Source organism: Bombus huntii, unplaced genomic scaffold, assembly GCF_024542735.1.
Source record: "Bombus huntii isolate Logan2020A unplaced genomic scaffold, iyBomHunt1.1 ctg00000062.1, whole genome shotgun sequence".
Lineage (NCBI taxonomy): Eukaryota > Metazoa > Arthropoda > Insecta > Hymenoptera > Apidae > Bombus > Bombus huntii.
Genome location: NW_026099323.1, coordinates 308,086 through 331,791, shown reverse-complemented (window position 1 = coordinate 331,791; position 23,706 = coordinate 308,086). Strand labels below are relative to the sequence as shown.

At 39.9% G+C, this 23,706-nt stretch overlaps 3 protein-coding genes and 1 pseudogene across 5 annotated transcripts in view; 1 reads left to right on the top strand and 3 right to left on the bottom strand.

Annotated features, from left to right (window-relative positions):
• Positions 1 to 2,772, bottom strand: part of LOC126876026 (carcinine transporter-like) — a 65,268-nt pseudogene extending 62,496 nt beyond the window's left edge.
• The window catches only part of LOC126876031 (uncharacterized), a 142,005-nt gene that overhangs the window by 100,241 nt on the left and 18,058 nt on the right, over positions 1 to 23,706 (top strand). The window lies entirely within an intron of this gene.
• The window catches only part of LOC126876028 (hematopoietic prostaglandin D synthase-like), a 160,854-nt gene that overhangs the window by 125,415 nt on the left and 11,733 nt on the right, over positions 1 to 23,706 (bottom strand). The window lies entirely within an intron of this gene.
• Positions 5,613 to 10,433, bottom strand: LOC126876065 (uncharacterized). Its single transcript, XM_050638979.1, has 2 exons — positions 9,953 to 10,433; positions 5,613 to 9,541 (listed from the first exon to the last, which is right to left on the bottom strand). The coding sequence occupies exons 1-2, from the start codon at positions 10,431 to 10,433 to the stop codon at positions 5,613 to 5,615; spliced, it is 4,410 nt and encodes a 1,469-aa protein (XP_050494936.1).

Here is a 23,706-nt window from a genome sequence, read left to right as displayed (position 1 = left end):
TTGCAATAAAAAATCCAATTGAAAATATTCCAGGTGGTGTAGTATACTAAGCGAAGTACAAGCGTATCAATTAAAATTACTTTCCAAAAATCTATCCCGACCGAAAAGTTTCAGAAGTTGAAACAAGCTCCTCAGTGATTTTAAAAACCCAACGTCTTTTCAATTAAAAGGTTCTCCATTTAATATTCTTCGATCGAGAAACTTGTCAATTAAAAATCAGATGTTTCAAAATGCTGAACCATGTCAACTATCGTAACTTTTTATCAAAGGGGAGAGAAAGTAAACGAAACGCTGGGAAAATACAAGAGAAAAGAAATTACATGTTGTTTAAGAGTTTATCTCCTCTCGAGCGAATAAACTTTTCTCTCGAGAAATTCGTTGACTCGCACGATCTCTACGTCTCGAATTCTCGCGACTCTGCTTCTCGAGTGCCCTTGGTCACGGCATCGATTAACTTATTAAGAACCAAGTAGCAAAATAATACATAAAAATTGTGTAAACGCAACGTTACGGTGAAAACTCTCTATGATCGTAAACCTGAATCTCGTGTTTTTCATTTTTCATTTTTTTTTTTTTTTTTTTTAGACACAATCATCTTTTCTTCTGAATTTCTTTCTAGAAGAAGAAATGTTACGTCGTGTTAATAGATGGACAGAAATGCTGTGCAATTCTAAGTTTCCGTGATAATTTTCATAGTTGAAAATGGTAATTATCATCGTCTAGGCTTCCTTTGACGAGCATGTATGAAATTTTAGCCCAATGCAGGGTTAAGCTCGTGCCTCGACCGCATTATGCAACCCAGTTTCGAAGTTCAGGAGGGACGTCGGTCAAACAATGGTGTAACCCGACCTATGTGGTAATTGCAATTAATCTTCTCAATTTATTTTTGTTGTCCCGTCCCACGGGCTTCCTTGCTTTTTAGAATGTATCGATTTACCTGGAAATCGTGTCCGCGGCGAACAATCCAAATTCGATTTCAAGTTCCATTCGCTGGGACAATAGACTTGATCCGTCGCGGATTTTTGTTTCGTTTCTGTTTTGTACTTAAATTCAGGTAATTCTTTCACGAGAGACCATCTTCAGCGAAATATGTATTCTTGGAATTGTAGACAATTTTACTATTATTATATTTGTTAGAAATATTTTTGAATATACGTAAATATTATTAGAAAATTATTGAAAGATTAATCCTATGTGTGCTATATCTCTATTCACGCGGAGGACTTTGTTTTGAATTTTCCAAGCGTCCATAACAATGTATTTTGTAGTGTTTTATTTGAATTACATAGGACTGAAGATATCTCTTCACTGTTCCTTTAGGTTTTCAAGTTAAGAAACGTTGAAAAACTCTCTATGAAAAATTAATAATTAAAATATTGTATCATAAGATTGCATGTTAAATTTGGTTTATTTCAGTACCAAGTAACGACTTGTTAGATTAAATTCGTGTGAACCGATCGAAGTTAAGAACATAATGAGAGTACAGATTTTTTTTATTGAGAGATCAAATTAAAGATTTTGCCACTATTGTTTCGAAAATTCTTCATCATTTGTGAAACACGTTCTCTCAGAATTTAAAGTCGATCGGTTTTCTAATCAGAAACAAACAAATTGTTTGGTAAATTTATTATCACTTACGAAAATCACAATTTTTCAGTCGACAAGGTTTCCTGGCATGAAATATACGACAAAATTACGTGTTATTTATCGATGAGATTATTTCTCCACTGCCTCGGATTAACTCGAATTCACGCAACTAAATGCAGCAGATTTTTCTCCGGTACACATCTTAATTGCACGTTCGTCGCGATTAATCACAGTTTGATACAATGGAATGAAAGATGCATTAATTATTTCTGCGAAACGCGCTTCCACTAAGCTAACGACTTACAGTTCTCTTATATTTACCCCGCTAAAACAAAGAAATGAAAAACCACCCTCTCAACACTAAGATTGCTAAATCTGTTAAAATGACACAGACCGATTTTTCGTTTGTACATTACAATTGGCAAAATTGTTACGGTTTTCGTTATATCGCTTCAATCATAATTATTTACGCTATTGATCAAACATTTGTAATAAAATTCAAGAATTTAAGAGAAAGTCAGTTCAGGACTTTGTGTTCTGTTAGAAAACTTTTACATCAGAATTTTATCGAACTGAAGAAAATTACCACTGACAAATTTATCGTTTCAAAACAAAAATTACTAGGAGTAATTCGATGTAGCTATAGCTTAACAGGTTTTTAAAATGTGTACATATATTTTTACACATATTAAACCTTCATAATTCGAATACTAAATTCCTACAAGTAAATGTGATAACATTTCTCTTGACAATCTTTGCATAAAATATCTAAGACAAACTTTTAACGACTCGATCGAGGATAAAGAAAACCGATAGTCTTGAGAGAAAGACACCATATCATATTCACTTGTTTAGAGATTCTTAATGAGAAATAGTTTGGACAAACTGTAAATCCAGAAGACTCGCTACGTGCGTAAATGATGTAGAGACATCAGAGAGAAAGGAACCGAAATCGACGCGTAGGAACGTCGGTTTTTAGAAATATTCCATCCAATGTACCGATGAAGCAATGTACTCACGACAGGAATTCGAACGAAATCCTTTCTGGTCCTAGCCGCTACCGAAGAATAATGGCCGTGCAGAGGATTGCCACTTCACTCATCGCCGACTAACCTTGCACTAAAGCTCTGTCACCTCGCTCTGGCAACGATAACAAAACTTGCGGACGTAGTTCAGCATTTCAGAGGCCCTGCATTCGATCAGGGTACATGGAGAGCGTGCCAGCGTGTAATTCTTCGCCACTTAGAGTGGGTCATTAACGATGCCCTCCACGATCTTTCGAAGCTCGCGTAATTCTCGTGCACGCGCTTCTTATCCTCTTTATTCTTTTTCGTTACGTTCACCTTCTTTGCTTCTTTTCTTTTTTCGATCGAAAAATGCAAGATAAAGTTATGATCTTCGTTATTCTCTGACTCGAGTCGATTATTAGATTGTGTGGATTTTTAAACGTTCGCGCGCAGTTGAAAAGGCTTTCGATGAGAACATTCAACGAATGTCGAAAGCATTGTGATTTTTAAAACGCACGATCCTCTACGAGGAGATCTAATTTTCTATAGTAAACTTGTTCCATATTGTCGTTGCTACTATCTACCATATACTTATTACGCGTGGTTGATAGATGGTTATGCAACGTACATTCTATGCATTTTTGAGAAACTAGAGAAGCTTTGAATAAAAATCACTATTGCATCATAAAAATATTCTATTTTTCGATAGATTCGGTGCTACATAAAAAGATGTCGTTCTTCATAGCGATCTTTTGCATAATTTATTCTTGTTAATCTCAACATTTCTTTAATTAATACTCTCCTAATACCTACCCAATGTAAAAATATTAATTTTCATTGAGACATTAATGTGCATAGATAGAACATTAGTGTGGAGTTTTATCCATCTATAGGAAATTTAGAAACGAGAAAATCCGTAAGACGCCCCTAATATACAAAAATGTATTCTTTATAATGTTCCAGAATATTTGGTAAATAAACAAATTTCTGCTTACAATCTATTTCGTTGATCATTCATTAAAGTATAAACTTTGCCTTTTGACATATTTTTTCTTTTTTCCTCTCATCTAAATAATGCCTTTGATACACGAAGGTGTAAATTTATATAAATATCCTTGATCAAATTTGATTCTCACGCGAATAGTATAACGATGTGTTGTCACGATAAGCATTTTTGTATTCGAGTAAAGTCTGATCGAAAAAGAGGACTGAAGAGGGTTATACGATGGAAGAGAGGCTTGCAGAGAAGCTGGGAAACAGTTTACAAGTCGGGCTAGGAAATGGAAGATAGAGTAGTTTAGTTGTATGTTGGAAAAGAGGTTATATGAGAGGGACTGGGAAATAGAATCGAAAAATTATGCGTTCAAGCTTATTGAAAAGAACTTTTTTTAAGAGTGTTCGTAATATATTCATCGTACATGTTTTAAGGAATTTATTTGATACATCTGAGATTTATGTAGCTTTTGCTTGTGTAATTCTGCTCATTTCTTATAGATGCCTTTTCTTTGTCGCAATATAATGTTATTCTTAACATGCAATGACATTTCCAATGGTGTTCCCTATCCTCGCATAATACGTATCGGTAATTCTGTCATAATACTTCATCTATGCACATATGCAGTCGACCACGTCAGCGATATGTGTAATACGTTTGTATCAGCTTTAAGATTAAACAATACTGCTATTGAGTTGGAAATTCATCCGATTGTTCGCATCGTACAGTGTGTAGTGTAATAGTGGATATTAAACAATAAATATTTGCTACGATATGTATAACTAATTGCTTCAGTTCGCAGTCAGAATTAGCTCAAACTCGCGCTATATCTAAAAAAATGTTCTTAAGTTACACAAACGGTTGTCTGTCATCTCGGAAGATGCAGTCATTGAAATCAGCGTTTGAATGTCATATTTTCTGGATGATATAATTTTCATCGGTAAAATTAGAACATATGAATTATCACAAACCAGTAATTAAGCCAAGTTTACGCAACGTGTTTATGCACCAGTTATAGTTTACATAAGAAATTCCAAATTATTTACGTAATACGTCATACTAATACGTCAAAAAAATCATTTACTAAAATCCATGTCTCATCGAAATATGAAAAATACGAAAAAGAAAGCAGGAAACTATGGAGAACGATAGAATTCGATCGAGGAATCGGTCTCGTTCGGATAAAGAGGCTCTAGAACGCACGCAGGCCTAGTGGCCCCGATACTGGAAGAGGCCTCCATTGTGCGAAACCCACTGTTACGACCGTTCGCGGAGAGACGCGGTCGCGAGGAAAACGCGTCAGCGAGAGGCGTAAATTCTCGCTACGATTCGGTGAATCGACGCCGCGAAGTAGTCGTTCCCCTGTTTCGGTTAGGATAACAGAGGTGGTTGATATGAATATGACACAGTAGTAAGTTATATTTCACCGTTTATTCCACAACTTATAACGAGGATAGTTACACTGGTGCGTATGTACGAGATGAGTGAGTGACTGATGTACGGGTGTGTATACCCGCTCGAAGGATGTTGACCGTTCGAAGGATGTAAAAACAGTACTCTTGGGAGACGATGCTGTCTCGGAGGAGAGCTAAGGATGAGTGAGTCTAGCGCACGGGACCATCGGATTTGTTGGTGCCGATGTTATTTAGGAGAGTGAGGGAATAGGCTTCGTTTTTAATTGGTTAAACGAAGGGTCTTAACCGCCCTCGAGAGAAAGTGGTTAGTGGGAGGAAAGTTGCAGCGGACGTGACAAAAACTGACTTTCCCTTGTTAAGCCGTGGTAGACAATAGTCTCTAGAAATTCCTCCGAACCAGATGTTTGTTTCGTTTGAAGGACCTTTTCTAGGAAATCTATGTGATTTATGGAAGGTCCTTGAAATCATGGAAGATACGCTGCGAGTATCCGAAGACATCTGGTTGCCATATTGCCCGCGGTGTGTGGCCTCGGCTAGGTAGAGTGTTACGCGACGTAACATCCTCCCCCCGTTGAGAGGGCACCGATCAAGTGATATGGTGTGCTGTCGTCAGGTGGACCTCTTATCAGACTTCGGACTGTTGATTGGTTCGGAGTCGTCTGGAGTCGTTCTGCTCGGTAGTGGTACCATCCGCTTGATGCTCCGTTCGAGGGTACTTGTCGCTGTTCGAACGATAGCCGTGCGTATGATGCCGTCTGCGCCGGGTTGGGCCTTGATGATTCTGCCCAATGGCCATTGCATCGGGGGAACATTGTCTTCTCTGAGAAGGACGATGGTGCCTTCTCGTATGTCGTGACTGCCCTTGTTCCATTTGTTCCGGATATGTAGCTCGTTGAGATACTCTCGATGCCACCGGCGCCAGAAGTGTTGTTTGAGTTTCTGAATATGCTGCCAGCAGGAGAGACGATTGGATGGCGTGTCCCTGAAATCTCGTTCTCGGAAACTGGTTAGTGAATCTCCGATGAGGAAATGACCGGGAGTAAGAACTAGGAGATCGTTTGGGTCTGAAGATATCGGCGTCAGCGGGCGGGAGTTGAGGATGGACTCGATCTCAATGATGAGGGTGTTAAGGTTTTCGAAGGTCAAGAGCTCGTTACCGGCGACCCGTCTGAGATGTCGTTTGAAAGACTTCACTGCAGCCTCCCACAACCCGCCGAAGTGAGGTAAGTTGGGAGGGATGAAGTGCCATTCGATCCGTCGGTCGGCTAAAAAGGACTGGACCTGTGCCTTGTGATCGTCGGATTGCAGGAGATTTCGGAGCTCTCGTAATTCGTTGTTGGCACCAACGAAGTTGGTACCGTTGTCGGAGTAGATTGTCCCACAGAATCCGCGGCGAGCGATGAATCTCCGCAGAGCAGCAATGAAGGCCTCGCTAGTGAGATCGCTGACCAACTCGATGTGGACTGCTTTAACTGCAAGACACACAAAGATCGCTACGTATACCTTGATTTTGAGTCGGTTGCGATCCTTTCGTTCCTTGATGTAAAACGGTCCGCAGTAGTCGATTCCGACGTTGGTAAATGGCCGAGACTCTGTTATCCGGGCAGCTGGAAGGTCGCCCATTATATAATCCACTGGAGGGGGATTGGCTCGGCAGCAACGGACGCACTTCTTCAGCGTGCTCCAAACTTGACTGCGGCCGTCGATAGGCCAATAGGATCTCCTTAGGGCGTACAAGGTAGCTTGAGTTCCGGTGTGGAGATTTAGGAGGTGTTCATGCTCGATTATGAGCGCGGTAACTGAGGATTTGGGTAGAATTATTGGATGCTTCTGGTTGAAAGGCATTGGTGAATGACTGAGTCGGCCTCCGACGCGCAGCATCCCGTCCTTGTCCAGAAATGGATTGAGTCTTTGGAGCTTCCCCTTCATTGCCGAATTTCTATCTGACCGGAGAGCACGGATTTCGTCTGAAAAATAACAGGCTTGCAATAGTTTGATTAATCTGTTGTGTGCATTGGTCAACTCGTGCATGGTCAGAGGTTTGCCTCGATCCCGGGTTTGTCTCCATCGAAGGCACCGAGCGGCAATTCTTATAAGCTTGGGCCAAGAGGAGAATCTCCCCAGTATGCTGTGGTCCGCCGGCGTCGCGGACAGACAGGTTGCCCTTTTCTGCTCCGGTGTTTCGTTTAACGGTACTGGGTTCCACGTTGGCCAGTATTCTTCCGGTTGTTGAAGCCATTCTGGTCCATGTTGCCAAATGGTTGTTTTCAGGAAGTCTTCGGGTAGTTGGCCTCGAGATATGAGATCTGCCGGGTTATCGGTAGTGGGGATGTGACGCCAATCTGAGGCGTGAGTCTTCCGTTGAATTTCTGTCACACGGTTAGCGACGAAGGTTTTCAGCGTGTGGGGTGATGTGTTGATCCAATGTAGAACGATTGTGGAGTCAGTCCAGTAAACGGTCCGAGCAATGTTGCTTGGCAAGGCTTGGAGGACCGTGGTGGCTAGTGACGCGAGAAGGAGTGCTCCACTCAGTTCCAGCCTTGGAATGGTTAGTGATTTGAGCGGAGCTACCTTCGACTTCGCAGTGAGGAGACGTGTACAGACCTGACCATCCAGGGTGATGGTGCGAAGGTAAACGCATGCTCCATATGCCCTTTCGCTGGCGTCACAGAACCCGTGTAACTGAATTTCCGCTGCGGGGTTGATTATCGTTTTACGTGGAAACTCCACGTTATTCAATAATGGCAGCTGTGCGTAATATTTGCTCCATTCCGTGTGCACGTCAGCCGGTAAGGATTCGTCCCAATTAATTTTTAGTGTCCAGAGTCGCTGGAGCAACATCTTAGCTCGAACAATTACTGGTGCCAGCAATCCGAGCGGGTCGTAGATCTTGGCGATTTCGGAGCTGATGGTTCTCTTCGTAATTCGAGAGTCGGCATCATTGGTTTTGACGGAGTATAGGATCGAATCGTCGAAGGAATTCCAAACAACACCCAATGTCTTGAAGGTTTGCGATTCGCCTAGTAGCAGCTTATCGTTTATGTCCGTCTCGGGAAATCCTCGTAGCAGTTCCCGGTCGTTCGACGCCCATTTCCGGATGTTTAAGCCGGCTAGCTTGAGCAGTTCTGTGAGCTCCGTTCTCAATGATTGTGCCTCGACCCTTGTATCGACTCCTGTGAGAACATCGTCGACATAGAAGTCTCGCTGTAAGACTGTCGCCGCTCGTGGATATCGATGCCCCTCGTCGTCCGCCAGTTGCTTGAGGCAGCGGATGGCCAGATAAGGGGCCGCTGAGAGCCCGAATGTCACTGTGTTGAGTTGATAAGTGTCGACTTCTCCATCAGCATTGCGCCACAAAATTTGTTGAAATTTCCGATCCTCCGGGCGCACAAGAAATTGGCGATACATTTTTTCGACATCGCCTGTAATGACGTATTGATGAGCTCGAAATCTTAAAAGGATGGAGTATAAATCATCTTGTAGTTTCGGTCCCGTATGAAGTACGTCGTTTAATGAAACTCCGGTGGTGGTTGGGGCCGATCCGTCAAACACGACTCGGAGTTTCGTAGTTTGGCTGGACTCCTTGATCACGCCATGATGTGGTAAAAAATATCCGTCGTCAGTGCAGTGGTCCGTGGTAACTTTCGTCATGTGCCCTAATGCCAAGTATTCCTGTATTACGGCGTGATAGTCGGCTTCGAAACGCTTATCTCGTTGGAACCGACGGCAGAGAGATATTAGTCGCTTCATCGCCATGGCTCTGGAGGATCCAAGCGAGGGAGTTGTCTCGTTGAAGGGGAGAGCGACCATGTATCGCCCTTCGTGGGTGCGTTGAACGTGATTCCGGAAATGTTCCTCGCACTGTCGCTCCGCTTCCGAAATGTGCGCGGTGGGCGGTCCCTCGTCGATTTCCCAAAAACGGGCGAGATCCGCCTGCAAGGCCGTCGTGGACGCGTGAAATGCGTGTGCGGGTGGTTGCGAGGCTGGGCTCCCCCCGATGACCCATCCGAACCGCGTTTTTTGCAGACGCAAGTCGGTCCCGTTTGCTTGACTGATATCAAGTTGGCCGACACACAGTGACGCTAGTGTTGGCCCGGCGCTCAATAGCACGTCGATCGGAGCAGGTCTGTGGAATCTTGGATCGGCTAGTCGTAGATTTCTGGGTATCTGTATCGTTGACCGATCTACGGGTTGATCTGGGATCGAAGTCGATATGGTCGGTATGATTAGAAAAGTCCAGGTGCGTTCGTATGTGCCGTCAACGGAGGTGATCGTGGCCGTGATGTAGCGTTTCGAAGTCGTTGACAACGTGTTAAGTGTTCCGATCGGGACCGAACATTTCCGTTGGTTGAGTCTCAACGAATTGGCGAGTCTCTCGGTGATGAAGTTCATGCTCGCGCCGGTGTCTAGCAGAGCTCTACAGCGGAACGGTTGAGTTCTATTGTCCAGTATGTTGACCTGTGCGGTGACTAACAAATCGCGGTGGAGTGGGCCGGACGGGGGCGAGGTCAATGAGTCGGTTTTCGGTGGTTCGGTCCCTAGCAAAGCCGTTTGAGGATATCAGTGTTCCCCTAGCTGTTTAGCACTGGGGGAGATATTTGACCCCGATGCCGTCGTTCGCGTTGACCGAGATTCGCGTTTCGGGGATGTTCGCGGCGACGTTCGGGGAGACGTTCGGGGAGACGTTCGGGGAGACGTTCGGGGAGACGTTCGTGGAGACGCGGATGCGCGTCTCGATCGGTGTGACGACCGCGGGATCGGTGAACTAGGCGGAGATCGACCGTTCGATGATCGGTCGCTCGACGATCGACCGCTCGATGTGCGGCTTGCACGTAATCTACTGTGACCATGATCTCGATGTAAATAAGTATGGTGACGCTGTCTACAGATGCGACATGACCCGGCGGAGCATTGATTGAGAGCGTGTCCCTTGCCTAAACAATTCGTACAGAGCGACGCCCGTTTGGCTGTGTCGAGACGCTCCCTGGGCGATTTCGCCTTGAAGACGTCACAATACCGTAGTTCGTGTTGTCCTCGACAGTCCGGACATACCGGCGTCTTGAGCGTCGCGGTGAATGCATGACTTCGCGACGCGCTCGGTCGCTGACGGTTGGGTGGTTCGGAGGCCCTTTTCGTAGCGGTAAATGCTGAACTTGTTCTATCGCCGTTCGTCCGTGTTTGCAAGAAGTCTATCAAGTGCTTGTATGACGGTAATTTCTTGTCTGGTAAGGTGCATTGCCATTTGCGAATGATGGCTGGGGGTAGCTTCCATGTAAGTAATTTGATCAGAACGGTGTTTGATATGATAGGGTCACCGAGGTTCTTTAACGCTTGGAGATTTATTTTGACCGTCTCGAGGAAGTCATCTATGGCTTCGGGTGTCTCCTTAACTATTTTCGGATAGTCGAAAAGCAAGTCTAGGTGGCGCATGCAGATTTGACGGTGGCAGTCGAATTTTTCCTTAAGTATGTCAACGGCGATTGCATAGTTTGACTCGGTGATGGCTAGCGATTCTATACTTCGCGCGGCCCTCCCAGTCAAGGCTGATCGGAGGTGATAGAATTTTTGGACTGGTGTTAGTTGTTCGTTTTGATCTATCGTTGACGAGAAGGAATCGTAAAATGACTGCCAATTCTAGAGCGTACCATCAAATGTGCGTATTCGAATCTCCGGTAGTTTAAGCGAAGCAGACTCGCGACCGGCAGCTGATTCGTCGTTTGTCGATTGTGACGTCGTAGTTAGTCGTAGGTTGCTCAGTTGAGTAGTTAATCGGAGTTCTAGTCTCTCGTACTCGTCGGCTATTTCAAAGCCGCGAGCGGACTCCTCCTCGTCTATGCTTACGATTTCATTTTGAATGGCGCGGAGCTCCGTCTCGTATGTTTCCAGACGATTTTTGATTTGAATTAGCTCGTTCTCTCGCGGACAGCCGGATTGTTCGATTTCATCCAGTTTTTTCGATAAGCGTGTAAAGTGGCCGATGCAATAATCCCGGCGTCGACGCAAGGCGGTAAGTTCGTTACCGGTGGCCATTATTTGTTAGATAATTGAGAGTGGTGAAATATAACTTACTACTGTGTCATATTCATATCAACCACCTCTGTTATCCTAACCGAAACAGGGGAACGACTACTTCGCGGCGTTGATTCACCGAATCGTAGCGAGAATTTACGCCTCTCGCTGACGCGTTTTCCTCGCGATCGCGTCTCTCCGCGAACGGTCGTAACACCCACGAAGATGGAGATAACGTAATGAAACTAACTGGCTTGCTCTGACCAATTAACCAACCCAACTACGGCATAATGTTTAACGTACACTCGCCGCCTTCCCCTGTTCACGTGGCCACGTTTACGCGATGGATATAGCGTTACATGAAAACGCGTTGCGAGGGAATCTCGCGTGATGATGAATTCGCTCACGCGGATCATCCCAGCGTGAGTTACAAGTACCTTCACGCGATTGACGGATCAAATATTCATGGCAATTCGATTGGAATTATATTCGTGGGCCATAAAAATATCCACCTTCGCGATTTTATCGATCTATTCAAGACAGATTGGAAATCGATGTGTCGGAGATGAAAGAACACCTGTCGGAGATAAAAGAATACCGGAGCCTTTGGAACTTTGGATAACCCCGCAACATTGTAACCTAGAGTCTACTAAAACAGTAATTAAACAATTGTAGTTATTCAATCCGATTGTAATTGTTCGAGATAGGTGATAGTGATCTCTGGCTCGAGGCGACAGTCTGTCGCCCAACGTAGCCGCGGCCAACGGGATGACAAAAGGACGTACTCACAAAGTCTAAGTCTGGTTAAAACGTGAAATAACCACTGATCGCGAAGATGTTACTCTTTAGTCGATGAGATCGCGAGCGAGAATGACTTTCCCGTCCCGATGATACCACGGAGGAAAACTATATTGGGGCGTGTCTAAGGACACGAGATTGGATTCGTCGAGAAAAGCCTCCGTTCAGAAAGTAAGGGAAATTGTCGTTGCCGCTAATTGGTCAATCTCTATACCGGTGGTTAGAAAAAGATGCTGGCTGTTTTCGAGGGGAAGTTGCTAGTGGGAGACGCCGCTCGTTGAAAAATTGGTCTCCCCTATTTTCCCGTAGTGGGGACAAAAACTGTTTGTCTGTTTGATGGACTTTAGTTGACTAAATCTTAAGATTTATAACGAGCCCTCGAGCTAGCTGAACATGTACTATGGAGACGCATCGACATCTGGCAATTATCTTACTCCAGGAATAGGGTCTGCGCGTGGCGAGCCACGGGACAAAAACCGTTGGAATATTTACTGTCACGTGTCGCCACGAATATTTCTTTTAAGCTATAGGATTTTAAGCTTTTGAGCTATAGGATTACTCCATACCTTTGTTAAACAAAGCGTTCATCCCTTGGCCGCGGCTACGTTGGGCGACAGACTGTCGCCTCGAGCCAGAGCTCACTATCACCAATCTCGAACAATTACAATCGGATTAAATAACTACAATTGTTTAATTACTGCTATAGTAGACTCTAGATTACAATGTTGAGGGGTTATCCAAAGTTCAAAAGGCTCCGGTGTTCTTTCATCTCCGACAGATGAAATATTTTTATTCTCTGATTTATAATTTTGGAAGTGTAAGGATTTCGTCGAGTGAACGAAGAATATTCATAACGGAGTACCACGTCTTTAAATCAGGAATTTTTGATAAATAAGTAACGTAAGGTTTTCTGAAGCAGATTATTGCAAAAAAAAGAAATTCATCATAAATATTTATAATATTAGATAAATATTAAAAATGCCTTTTTATGCAAATGCGAGAGGTATATTACCATGAGACTGTGTTCGCATGATAACGATGATAATGGTCGCAGAAACTGTTTTTTGCCTAACGGTATTTTAACATAGACATCGTGTTTTTTGATGGTTACAAAAAAAAAAAAATTAAATTTTATAGATTATGTATAATCAATTAATTCAGTGATCAGAATTTTAAAGAAACTTTTTAATAGAATAAATGAGAACTCGAAAGGGCAAATACGTGGAATTGTAATGATGTGTTAAGGTGTAGGAAGATTTAAGATTAAGCTGTTACTGTTAATTTGTGTTTCCGCCTGTTTGCACGCGTCTGACCATAGACAGGCACGCTCTACTGCGGCTGCCAGGCATCCGCTGCACGTGAGCAATCGTATTTGAATATAACATCTGTTTGATTTGTTTTTACCAACTTTGTGTACCACTAATTACCAGTGGCGAAATTCAGAAATTATTCCTATTTCCTCGAAACAAAATACATAGAATCTCGTCTTTTTAGATATATGATTTTACATGGATATGTCTTACAGTTCGAACACCTAACCGATTTTCTGTACATTTAGTATTTATAATAATAGACTTTAGACTAGCTTCACGTACGAATATACAGGGTGGTTGGTAACTGGTGGTACAAGCGGAAAGGGGGTGATTCTACGCGAAAAAAGAAAATATAGAATAGAAATCTTTCGTTCGAGGCTTTGTTTTCGAGAAAATCAACTTTGAATCTTATCTCGTTATAACGGATCTCACTGTAGATCGTTGTCTCGATGGAAAAATTAAGAAAAAAATTTTTATTCTATATTTTCGACTTCTTTCACCCCCTTTCCGCTTGTACCATCAGTTACCATCCACATCCATTCCATATACATCCTGTCCATATAATTATGAAATACCTACATTTTTCAATTATGTTCAAAATTCTACATACCTCCCCCTTCTCCGAAATCTCATTTTGCGCTTTCGTCAATCATAAAAGTTTATTTGCGAAAACAAGCAGCCCAAGAAGAACAATTTGCGTCAGTCTAAAATTACCATCACGCATCAAGGAACGTACCTGACGTCAACAAACATGAAGTCCCTCCCATATTTAACTCTACTAAGCCAACCACGGGAGTTCCGCGTTCAAAATACCAATCGTTCGTTTATTTGCATGAGAAAAGATTTGTCGGTGGCTGGGGAGGAAACGAGCCGAAGCGCGGATAGGTGAATGTCGGAAGAGAAGGGGAAAACCTTCCGAGTCCTGAAACAATTTTCGTTTCGAACAGCTCGTCCTGCTGGTGGGGAGGGTTGCATAAATATTCGAGGTTGCGCATTGTGCTCGATATAGCTGGAAACTGCTGGCAAGCGAACAAGTGGTGGAGAAGGAGCACCAGGACCTTAGTTTCGCCACAGCTCAGTACCAGTTGCGCTCCATACGAGTGTTCATCCAACCTGCTCGAAAGGGTGGAATTCCAACGTGAAGACATTGAGTTCGGTGACATCGGTGAGTTTAAATCCACTATATCTTCTATGAAATCATCGTGACGCTAAATGTAGTTACAAGAAATCATTCTAATTTATTTCTGTGTGTAATTTCTTTTCTTCATTTCGCGTGGTTTCTTACTTGGTCAAAAAGGTGAGGAACTTTTATGCGAGGATACTGTTGATAAATTTGCATCGTCCATCCTTTATTGAATTTATACGCAAGACCATCGACGTTGAGTTTCGCTCGATCATTGTCTATCGAATAATTATAAAATTTATTCTGATTTTTGTGCGTCTTCGGTCATTTCCTTAGCTTTGTCCGATTCTTTTTTATTTGATCTGATTGATTGTAGCAATTTAAATACGAGGAGACTGCTGGTCAGTTCGAATCGATTATTTTCTGTGCAGTAATCGTAGCAAAATGAATATATTCTAATTTATACGTGTCCTTTGTCCCACTTTGTGCTCGCTCTTTTTCCCCTACTTTCTACTGTTTCGAGGCATGAATGAATCCTCTGAACTTGTTGTTCTGGCAGTGAATGAAAAGTGAAGTTTAGGATTGGAAAGTGAAATGAAAGTTTCAATTCCTCGCTTGTGTTTCACTTGTGGAAAGAATCTTCATCAGAAGTTTGACATTTTTGATAGACGCAAGTGTTTGTGCTTACATTTAGATTTTAGAAAGAATTTTGAATTGTATATGTCGATTACGTATATTGGTCACTTAAAAAAATCATAAACACTGTTCAAACTTCTAAGGTACAATGAGAAAAATACAATGTTCATCATTTTATCTTTCCCATGCATTACTGTACTATTACTTAGTGCTGGAAGTTATAAATACCACTTGTCGTAACTTATCAAAATGTTCTGCTCAATGATATAATCCCATTCATCCCCTGTCATTCCCACCCACCATTTACATCTCATAACATAATAATAAAACAGTACTTGACATGATTAATAACATATTAAAAGCATCACCTAGAAGAGATGAATTATTTCATAATATAAACTTTCATGTTTATTAATCCCTTAATGTTTTTGTATTCTAATACTTTTGTATATCGCTTATGCTGTAGGTTGAATATGCAAATTAATATTTTTATAGATATAATTTAAATAATACTCGATAATAGCACTGGATAATATTATATCGAGTACTATTCCTCGAATATTTTACACGTTTTTCCATATTACATAATGGAACATAATTTTTGTCTAAATTACGATGCTTCTAATTAAATTTAAATATAAACGAAAGATTGCTTTCCTTCAAAGTTATTGAAATTCGTAAGAAAAGCGAAAGACAAAACAGAATCGATGTATCGATTAATTCCTTAAAAATTTCTACTCGATAACTGGCCCTTAACATTTCACGAACTATACGCGTTTTAATATTCATGGTTACAAGAAAGTAAGAAGAAAGAAGCCGAAATAGGTCGACGCGTGTTAGCGGCATATTTTTTATTCTTGTACCCACTTCAAAGTCGTCTATACGTACCTCACCGACCTAATACGAACAGCTCTCTTTTCGGTCTCCTCCCTTTTATTTCTCTCGCATTTTTCTTCTTCCATTTCCTCCTGCCCCCCCCCCTCTCTCTCTCGTTCGTTCCTTTGGCCTGGATATTTTTCGCGTGGTTCGAGCAACGATGAATTTCCGTGCCGCGAAATTGATGACACGAGGGATAATGAAAATTTATCGAGTATAATAGCCGACGTTCTGATCAAAGACCAAGCCAATCCGTGCCTAAAAAAAAATTTTTGGATACCGTCAATGAAGCTGTATTATATTTACATATAAACTATATCATATATGGGACGCAGGTGTTCTATATTAAACATAGCTAAATATAGGTAAATGCAATTAAATAGAGTTAAATATACCGTAATGAAATATATTTAGTTTATGAAACTTTTCCTAAATTAAATGGGAAAATTATTCGCATAGTTGGAAATTCGTATAGTATCTATAATAAAAATTTATAAAATAACAAGACAGCTCAGAGGACTTTTCAATATTTTTTATTTCGATATATATACTGCATTTCCATTAATCTTCGTTTCAGATATTTTTAAAAGGTACTTATTAATATCACTTCTAGTCATTTTGTAACATTATTCGATAAAATTACATTAACAAAATCGTGTTTTTCAATTATACCATTTACTACTCTTTATCTTCATGATTATAATTGATTATACAAGTATCCCATATATCGTAATGAAGCAATTGTGTATAGTTGTAGCATTGTAAAGTTATGACTCTGAGACAACAAAATCGTAAAAATTCTTAAAAAAATTGGCTGACAGAATATCCTACCAAGTATTATTTTCAGCGAAGCAACAGGTTTTGTCAAACGTATAACCTTTATAAATTTCTGACGTAAAGTATTTCAAATCTATCTTCTCCAAAAAGAAGAACGTCGTAGGATAAAATTGTACATTTTAAAATGTACATTGTAAAATTATACATTTTCGATTTATTTCTTCACGTAGAAAATTTTACCTTATCCTTTATAGTACGATTAATGAGACACACTAAATATTTGAATGCTACGAAACTCGTAAGAACCAGTTGTACTATACTTTAACCAGTTACACATACTAAACGGTATCAAGTAACTTATCGATCAGTATCGCTTTCCTTTAATATGAAAGAACGAAATAAACGTAGAACAGAATTTTTACGAACAGAGAAAGTATTAGGTTGTCCGGAAAGTGTCTTTCTTTCGCAAGCGTGTCTTTTACAACGATGCACCTTCGTACAAACGTAAAACCAAGCCTGTGAAATTTATCTCAACAGAACAAATTGGATCGTACGTAATTCGACAAAATAATATAAAACAAAAAGCGTTGTGCGTCTATTATTTCCTCATAAAACGAAAGAAACTTTTTGGACAAGCTAATAGTTTTCAAAAGATTTACGACTTGTCTATGGAAGACGAGGGATTGAAAGAACGCCGAAGAATGAGGTTCAATGGATGAACCAGCAGGAAGTTCTCGAAGCAGCCGCGAATCGCGAGTACCCCCTCGAAAAGAGATGAAAGTGAATCGAAACTGTAAGATTGTTACGACTTTTCCTCTCCGATATTCGTGAATTGAATCACGGTCAACTCAGCTTGAAAGAGAAGTTCGATTAAAAATCTTCTATTGTTAAATTCCTTAGTCACTCAGGCAGATCCATGCGATTAACTCTTAATTAGTATTCTTGGTACAGCAATAGTTACTCAATTTTAGAGTTTCAATAATATACGTTGATTTGTATTTCGTACTTTACGTAATAAGTATCATTGATATTATTTACGGCGTAACACTAAATAATAATTTAAATTTCAATATTGAAATTCTGTAATCATATATTAAAATATTGAAATTGTATACTGAAAATATTTCATTCTGTTAGCTTAATTTGCTCAGGAGCCACGCTGATCACCTTCATAAATTCAAGCACAGAGAAAAATAACAGAAAACAATTACAAACGCTTTTGAAAATTTACCTTGGAGCCTGTGACTTTTTACAATTCCTTGCGATAGATAATTGCAAATTTGGAAAAATAGATCGTTCGTTTTTTAGCATGCTGAATATTAATTATATACTTAAATAATTAAATCGAGGAATTTTATATTAATTTTATATTTTTCACAAGGCTGATCAGTTTCTCGTGTGAAAATCTCAATGAAAAGAATTCATATGCTATTGTTAAATTAATCCTCGTCTTAAATCCTCGTTACTGATCTAATTTATACAAAATAAGGTTACACACTTGCAACAATAAAGAAGCTATAGAGCGGCGAAGATATCCTCAAAGAAGGAGAGAAGAATCAATTATACGAGCCATTATTCCCCACTTACCTAATCTTAAATCTAACTGCAATTGTCCTTTGTTAATTTTATGATTTCCATTACGCGAATCGAATTGAGTGTAAAAATTCTGTTTTACGACTAAACCATATTTACGACTAAACGAATCCTTACAAAACATATATATAAACATAAACATATATATAAACATTATAATGCAGAGATTGGAACACAATTCAATTTCGTGGACAGCATGTGTTCGTGATCAATCGACGCGTCAGATAATTTATTATTGAATAAACTGGCCGGTGGCGTCTGCGTTTCATGATTGGCAAGTCGATAACGATACAACCGATAGGTAACCGAAATAAATGTTCTACATCTGCGAAGTAAACGTTGTTCTACTAAGCTTTCGACGAGTGAATATTTCTCTTCTTTCTTTCCATCGATAAATCGCGTATCTCTTAGTAACATTCAACTAAATTTTACAAATTTCACCATAGGCAGAGTAATTCTATAGCCGAAAGATAGAAAAAAAGAAAACAATGGAACAGCGAAAGAACCAAGTCAATTTCCCTCTTTCATCCAGTTTCAGAGCGAAATACGACATATATGATATTTTCATGCTTCAATTTACGATCAAAGGATATTCAGAGTCGCAACTTTTAATCGAATCGAAACTCCCAAGCTGCATGTTTCACGCAGAGGAAATGGGAGAAAGAGTTACATAAACACTGATAAGTGAGCCAGTGAGAAGTTAAATTGATCGATTCCATTTTTAAACAAGTTTTTTCGTTCTAAGATCCGATCGACTAAATCGCTACACTCACTGCTGATATTTATTTAAATTTATGTTTTTATAGAGCGCGACGAAGGAGAAGAACCTAGACAGAAATTTATTTTACTTACTGAACTATTAATAGCTGCTAGACTTTGCATATTTGTACACTTTCGCGCGTATTTTTACATCTTTCAATTTACCGTAAAACCTTATTCACATTGAACTCTTCAGAAACCAAACGATTAATCTCAATAGAGTCAACCTTCTTTACAAACAAGGTATTTCTATATTGCAACTATTTTGAAACATATACACGTATGAAATATAAACATATTTTTCATCCTAATTCCGGACACTCTTTTCACATGGATTTCGTCAAAATTATGCGGCCTTGCGATTAAAAGAAATTTTCTCGAGAAGTGTCGCGATTAGGCAACTTATTGGTATTAACAGATTATTAACAGAAAGACAAAATAAACTCCGTTACACAAATCGGATGATCAAGTTTTCGGAGGAGAAAGAGAAAGAGACAGAGAGGGGGAGAGAGAGAGAGAGAGAGAGAGGGAGAAACAATATTTATTGAAGGGAGGATGCGGGAACGGAAACACTTTGAGGAAACACTTTGAGCTCTATGCTTCGACCTGTCCAGCCGCCAATCGAATTAGCGTGCCATCCAGCATTGATTTTGCGTCCATATCGTGGAACCATGCCGTATTTATTGTTTACCAGGTTTCCTGTGTCCTATGAATTTCAGTTTTTCCGCAAGATGCCGCAAGATGCAGCTCGTTTTCCTTAGACTCCGATGTGAAATCGCGCGAAAAAGTAAGAATGAAGGCGTTTCCATTGGATCGCGATTGCACTTTATCGTATTAATTAACTCGACATTACAGCGTAGTCCTAGAAAATCGTATTAATCGAGGTAATCCGATGCAATTGATTCACGGCCAGCGTACTGCTGCGCATCACGCGAGTCGTTGTCTCAATTATTGAATTGCTCGTTGCGAAGTATTGTAGCGGAACCTCGGAAACGAAATTAACGATGTAATTGGGGACAGGATGCATTGTAACGATGGAAAATATTTTAGTTATAACAGCTAATTCGAAGGTTGAAAAATATCGATCGAACTGTTTGCTAGTGTTCGCCCAAGGATTCGAACATGCAGGGGTATAGTGGTTGAATAATTAGATCTGGTCATATCTGCTAATTTTTCTGTCGTTATTGCATAATTCATTGTATTCTTTGGTTTACTATATACACGTATCCCGTTTGATAAATTATATTTCTAATTTTCGTTAATAATATTAATACTTTGCATTCGAAAGTTTCATTTATTCATATTACCAGATACTCCAAGTAATTTCAGTAGAAAGAACGTGTTTTCGTATAATTGGTTAAATATATGCGTAGAATGAACAGTCATAGCCGCACCACTCATCACCTACTCACTCACTCACTATCATCGCGCAGTGCGATACGATTTTGCTTGGTAGTGTAATATATCTTCGGCCAATACGTCGGTTTATTTTTCTGATTGTATCTTACCTGTTCGTTGCAAGAATACGTGAGATAATTATGATTTGACAGGTTAAGGACAAATTTTTAATTTATTGATTTATTAAATTTTTAATTTATTAATTATTTAATTTATTTGATATTATTAGCGGAGCCCTCGATTGCGAAGGGTTATAGTAGCGTCGAATAAAATTGAAATTGTTAATAGATCATTTTCTGATATTATATTTCAATGGATCTTCGTGGAAATTGGAATAATGTCTGATTCTATTATTTATCTTAGAAAACTTGAAAAACTAATTAATTATTCGTATCGAATTAGTAATATTCGTTTGTTTGTAAAATGTACTTGTCAAGATAGTATTATATAAAAATGCTGAATCTCGACAGGTTAATTTCTCATGTGAGTTTTCACGAAGCTTGAAAAAATATAATTTGTAATTAGTGTTATTTGCAACAGACATTTATTTTCCCTGAAACCTATGTAGGTCACAAATATTCCTAGTAGCAATGCCTGTGAACTACATTCGCTTCTCTATGTGCGTACATATGTACTCTCAAAATTTCATTAAAATCGTTCTTACGTTATTTTAAAATCCATTCTAAAATCGATTCTATGGTGACAACCAACGGTGTAACTTTATAATTCGACGAAATTTTCCAATGCATTTCAAACAGACAAATTTTTACAATCCCAATATAGAGAAGGTATAAAAATAAAATAGTTATTTTTCTTGCTCGGTTCTAGATGAGAACAATAAAAGTTGCGTGGACAGTGATTAAATTGCTTTAAGGAAAAACCTCCTATTTTTTGTTTTATATATTGACTTTTTGTTGCAATATTTTCCAAGAGCTTCGACTGGCATCGAGTCGTATAAAATCGTAGAAAAAGGCGCTAGTATTCTTTATAGTTGCATAGCTTCCATCATCGCCTGGGTAATAGGCCTCGCTTCGTCTTTGATGCGACAATCTCGTTACCAAGACTTCGATCTTCGAGTTGCTTAATGCGATATCGACATCAGAACGATGCCTCGACGAGCAATTCATCAAAAAAGTTTTTTAAATTTTATTCGTGTAATCTCGAAAGTGACTCGATATTGACCGAGAATAATACGATGTTTCATTTATTTGTCGAAGCTTGGGTGAAAATTTTCCGCCGACAGATTTTTGATTGCAACCAACGACATTTGAAATTACTGACACGAGAAATAGAAATTTATTGTCATAACTAGCAACGTTGTAAATTGTTCGTATTTGCTTTGATACGAAGATGAATTGGAAATTATTAAAATTTAACAATTTAATAGCATTTACAATTATTCGTATTATCTCATTTAATTATATCATAATTGACAATACAGAAGTGTCACTGTTTCTGTATACCTAAATATATTATGTAGTATCGTTTGTTTTTTACAATAACTGTGCAATTCCATCGTATTGATGCCTTTTCTACTGTAATTCTACTCCTAACTAATTACATTGAATCAACGTCAGTCATTCGCATAATAACAATTCTATTCCCTGATATTCCCAACCCGAAAGCAAATATCCTCTTCCAAATTGTTGCGTATGTATAACCATCCGATTTCTATAGTGATATATTAGCCGTACTGTATTATGTGGATTCTTCGTTGTACGAACGTAAGTAGTCAAGTGAAATTTGTGATGTTCCTTGATCTATGTACGTTACGATCAGTTTGCAACAGGCAACGGCAGTTTTCCCGAGTCGTTGCACGTTCAGCAAGAAATTAATCAGCAGTGAAGGAAAATATAAAGTTCCCCTGTATTTCTAACTTTGTACTCTGTAATGTTACGGTTTCTAATCTTTCATCCATAGTTCACACTTTAAGAAAAATTAATCAATTACATTAATTACGTTGCTTAAAATCATCGAATTTATCTAGTCGGTTAAGCGTGTAAAATCGACGAACGGAAGATTATTCAATGAGAAAACTCGACATTACCAAAATGAACGTTTGCCCATGTTGAAGTAGCATTTAAAGGATGAACGCGATACTCAGCGTCGAGTCGAAAACGTTTCGAGTTCGTGTTTCTATTCGCCTCCATATGAACCCATTGAATAATCGATACGAGTTGCTCGTTACACGGTAATTCCTTGCTTGCAAATTTGGAAGCCACCCCCATAGGCCCTGTTAATCGGTCAGACTAGCGCAGAGACGCGTTTCATTTGCTATAATTCGATCTTCGGACGGTTTAGTTATCGTCGCATTTTGACGCTGCTTACCAGCAGATTAATCTCTAGCAAACAATTGATAGACGTCACAAACAGACCAGTTGCTTCGTAGTTAGCGAGTCTCTGGACGTTCAGAATATGAGGATCCAGCTGATCCACCATTACAATTAATCGGATTAATTCTCACTCCCTCTCGCCAAGGGATATATGTAATTGATTTTCTGAATCAGGGATGGCTATTCCGATAATATACAGTAAATATAAAATATAACGAAAATAAATCGAATTTTTCCTTTTCATTTCTTAACTTTATCTGTTCTCAAGATACATAGATTTTGCAGTTTTCCGTAATGGGACAGAAAGCGGAACGTCTTTAGGCTACCATCTTTTTCTTTTTACAATTTAAATTCGTTTCTTCAATGTCCGTTAGAACATTTTCCAGCCAATATTTTCTAAAATTTCACACGTATCCTTCCTTCGCTATAAGACGCGAGATACACGTGTACTTCGGCATCGACGTGTCTTCAACTCATCGACGCCTCTTTCTCGGCGTTTCCCATAGTCCGTTTTCCATTCTGTCCGCGTTTCAACCCCCGACCACATTTTCTGTGCAACGTGAACACACATCCAAATATGGGTTGACTGCGACACGGGAAAACTCAGCGTTAGAAACGAACGAAGAAACGCCTAACCATCGTGAAAGCGATGTGAACGCGGAAATCGGACGAGGCGAAGTTAATTTCGACTATCAGCCAGCTTTGGGCAATGAATCTCGACGATTTCCGCGAACATATTGGACTTATCTGCTCCAGCACGCCTTACAATCACGATAACACCTTCTGTTGCACGCACGTGAACACGCAACCCCCTCGTTACCCTCGAAACGAGCGGTCAGAGATCCGTGAACAAGATTGAAATTCGTTACGGTTACGGAAGCCGTTTACGAGCCTATGGATTACGAGGGTCGTTTCGAAGAATGTAGTGAGCGATCCCATGGAGCGTAATTCTTAGCCGATTAACGGGCAACGTTGCGTTAGCGAATTTCATCTGTCACCTTTTCCCCAATGAATTTGCGTTATCGAATTCTATTTGTTAACATTATCACCACGACAAGCAATTCCAAGGATGAGCTTTGCGTTTACCT

What these genes read in the sequence shown, in the direction of transcription:
- LOC126876065 (XM_050638979.1), bottom strand. Translation starts at nt 10,433, where the DNA reads ATGCGCCACCTAGACTTGCTTTTCGACTATCCGAAAATAGTTAAGGAG. An exon ending in AGCCAAACGGGCGTCGCTCT is followed by an intron (nt 9,542 to 9,952) that starts GTACGAATTGTT and finishes CGGCTTTGCTAG; the next exon opens with GGACCGAACCACCGAAAACC.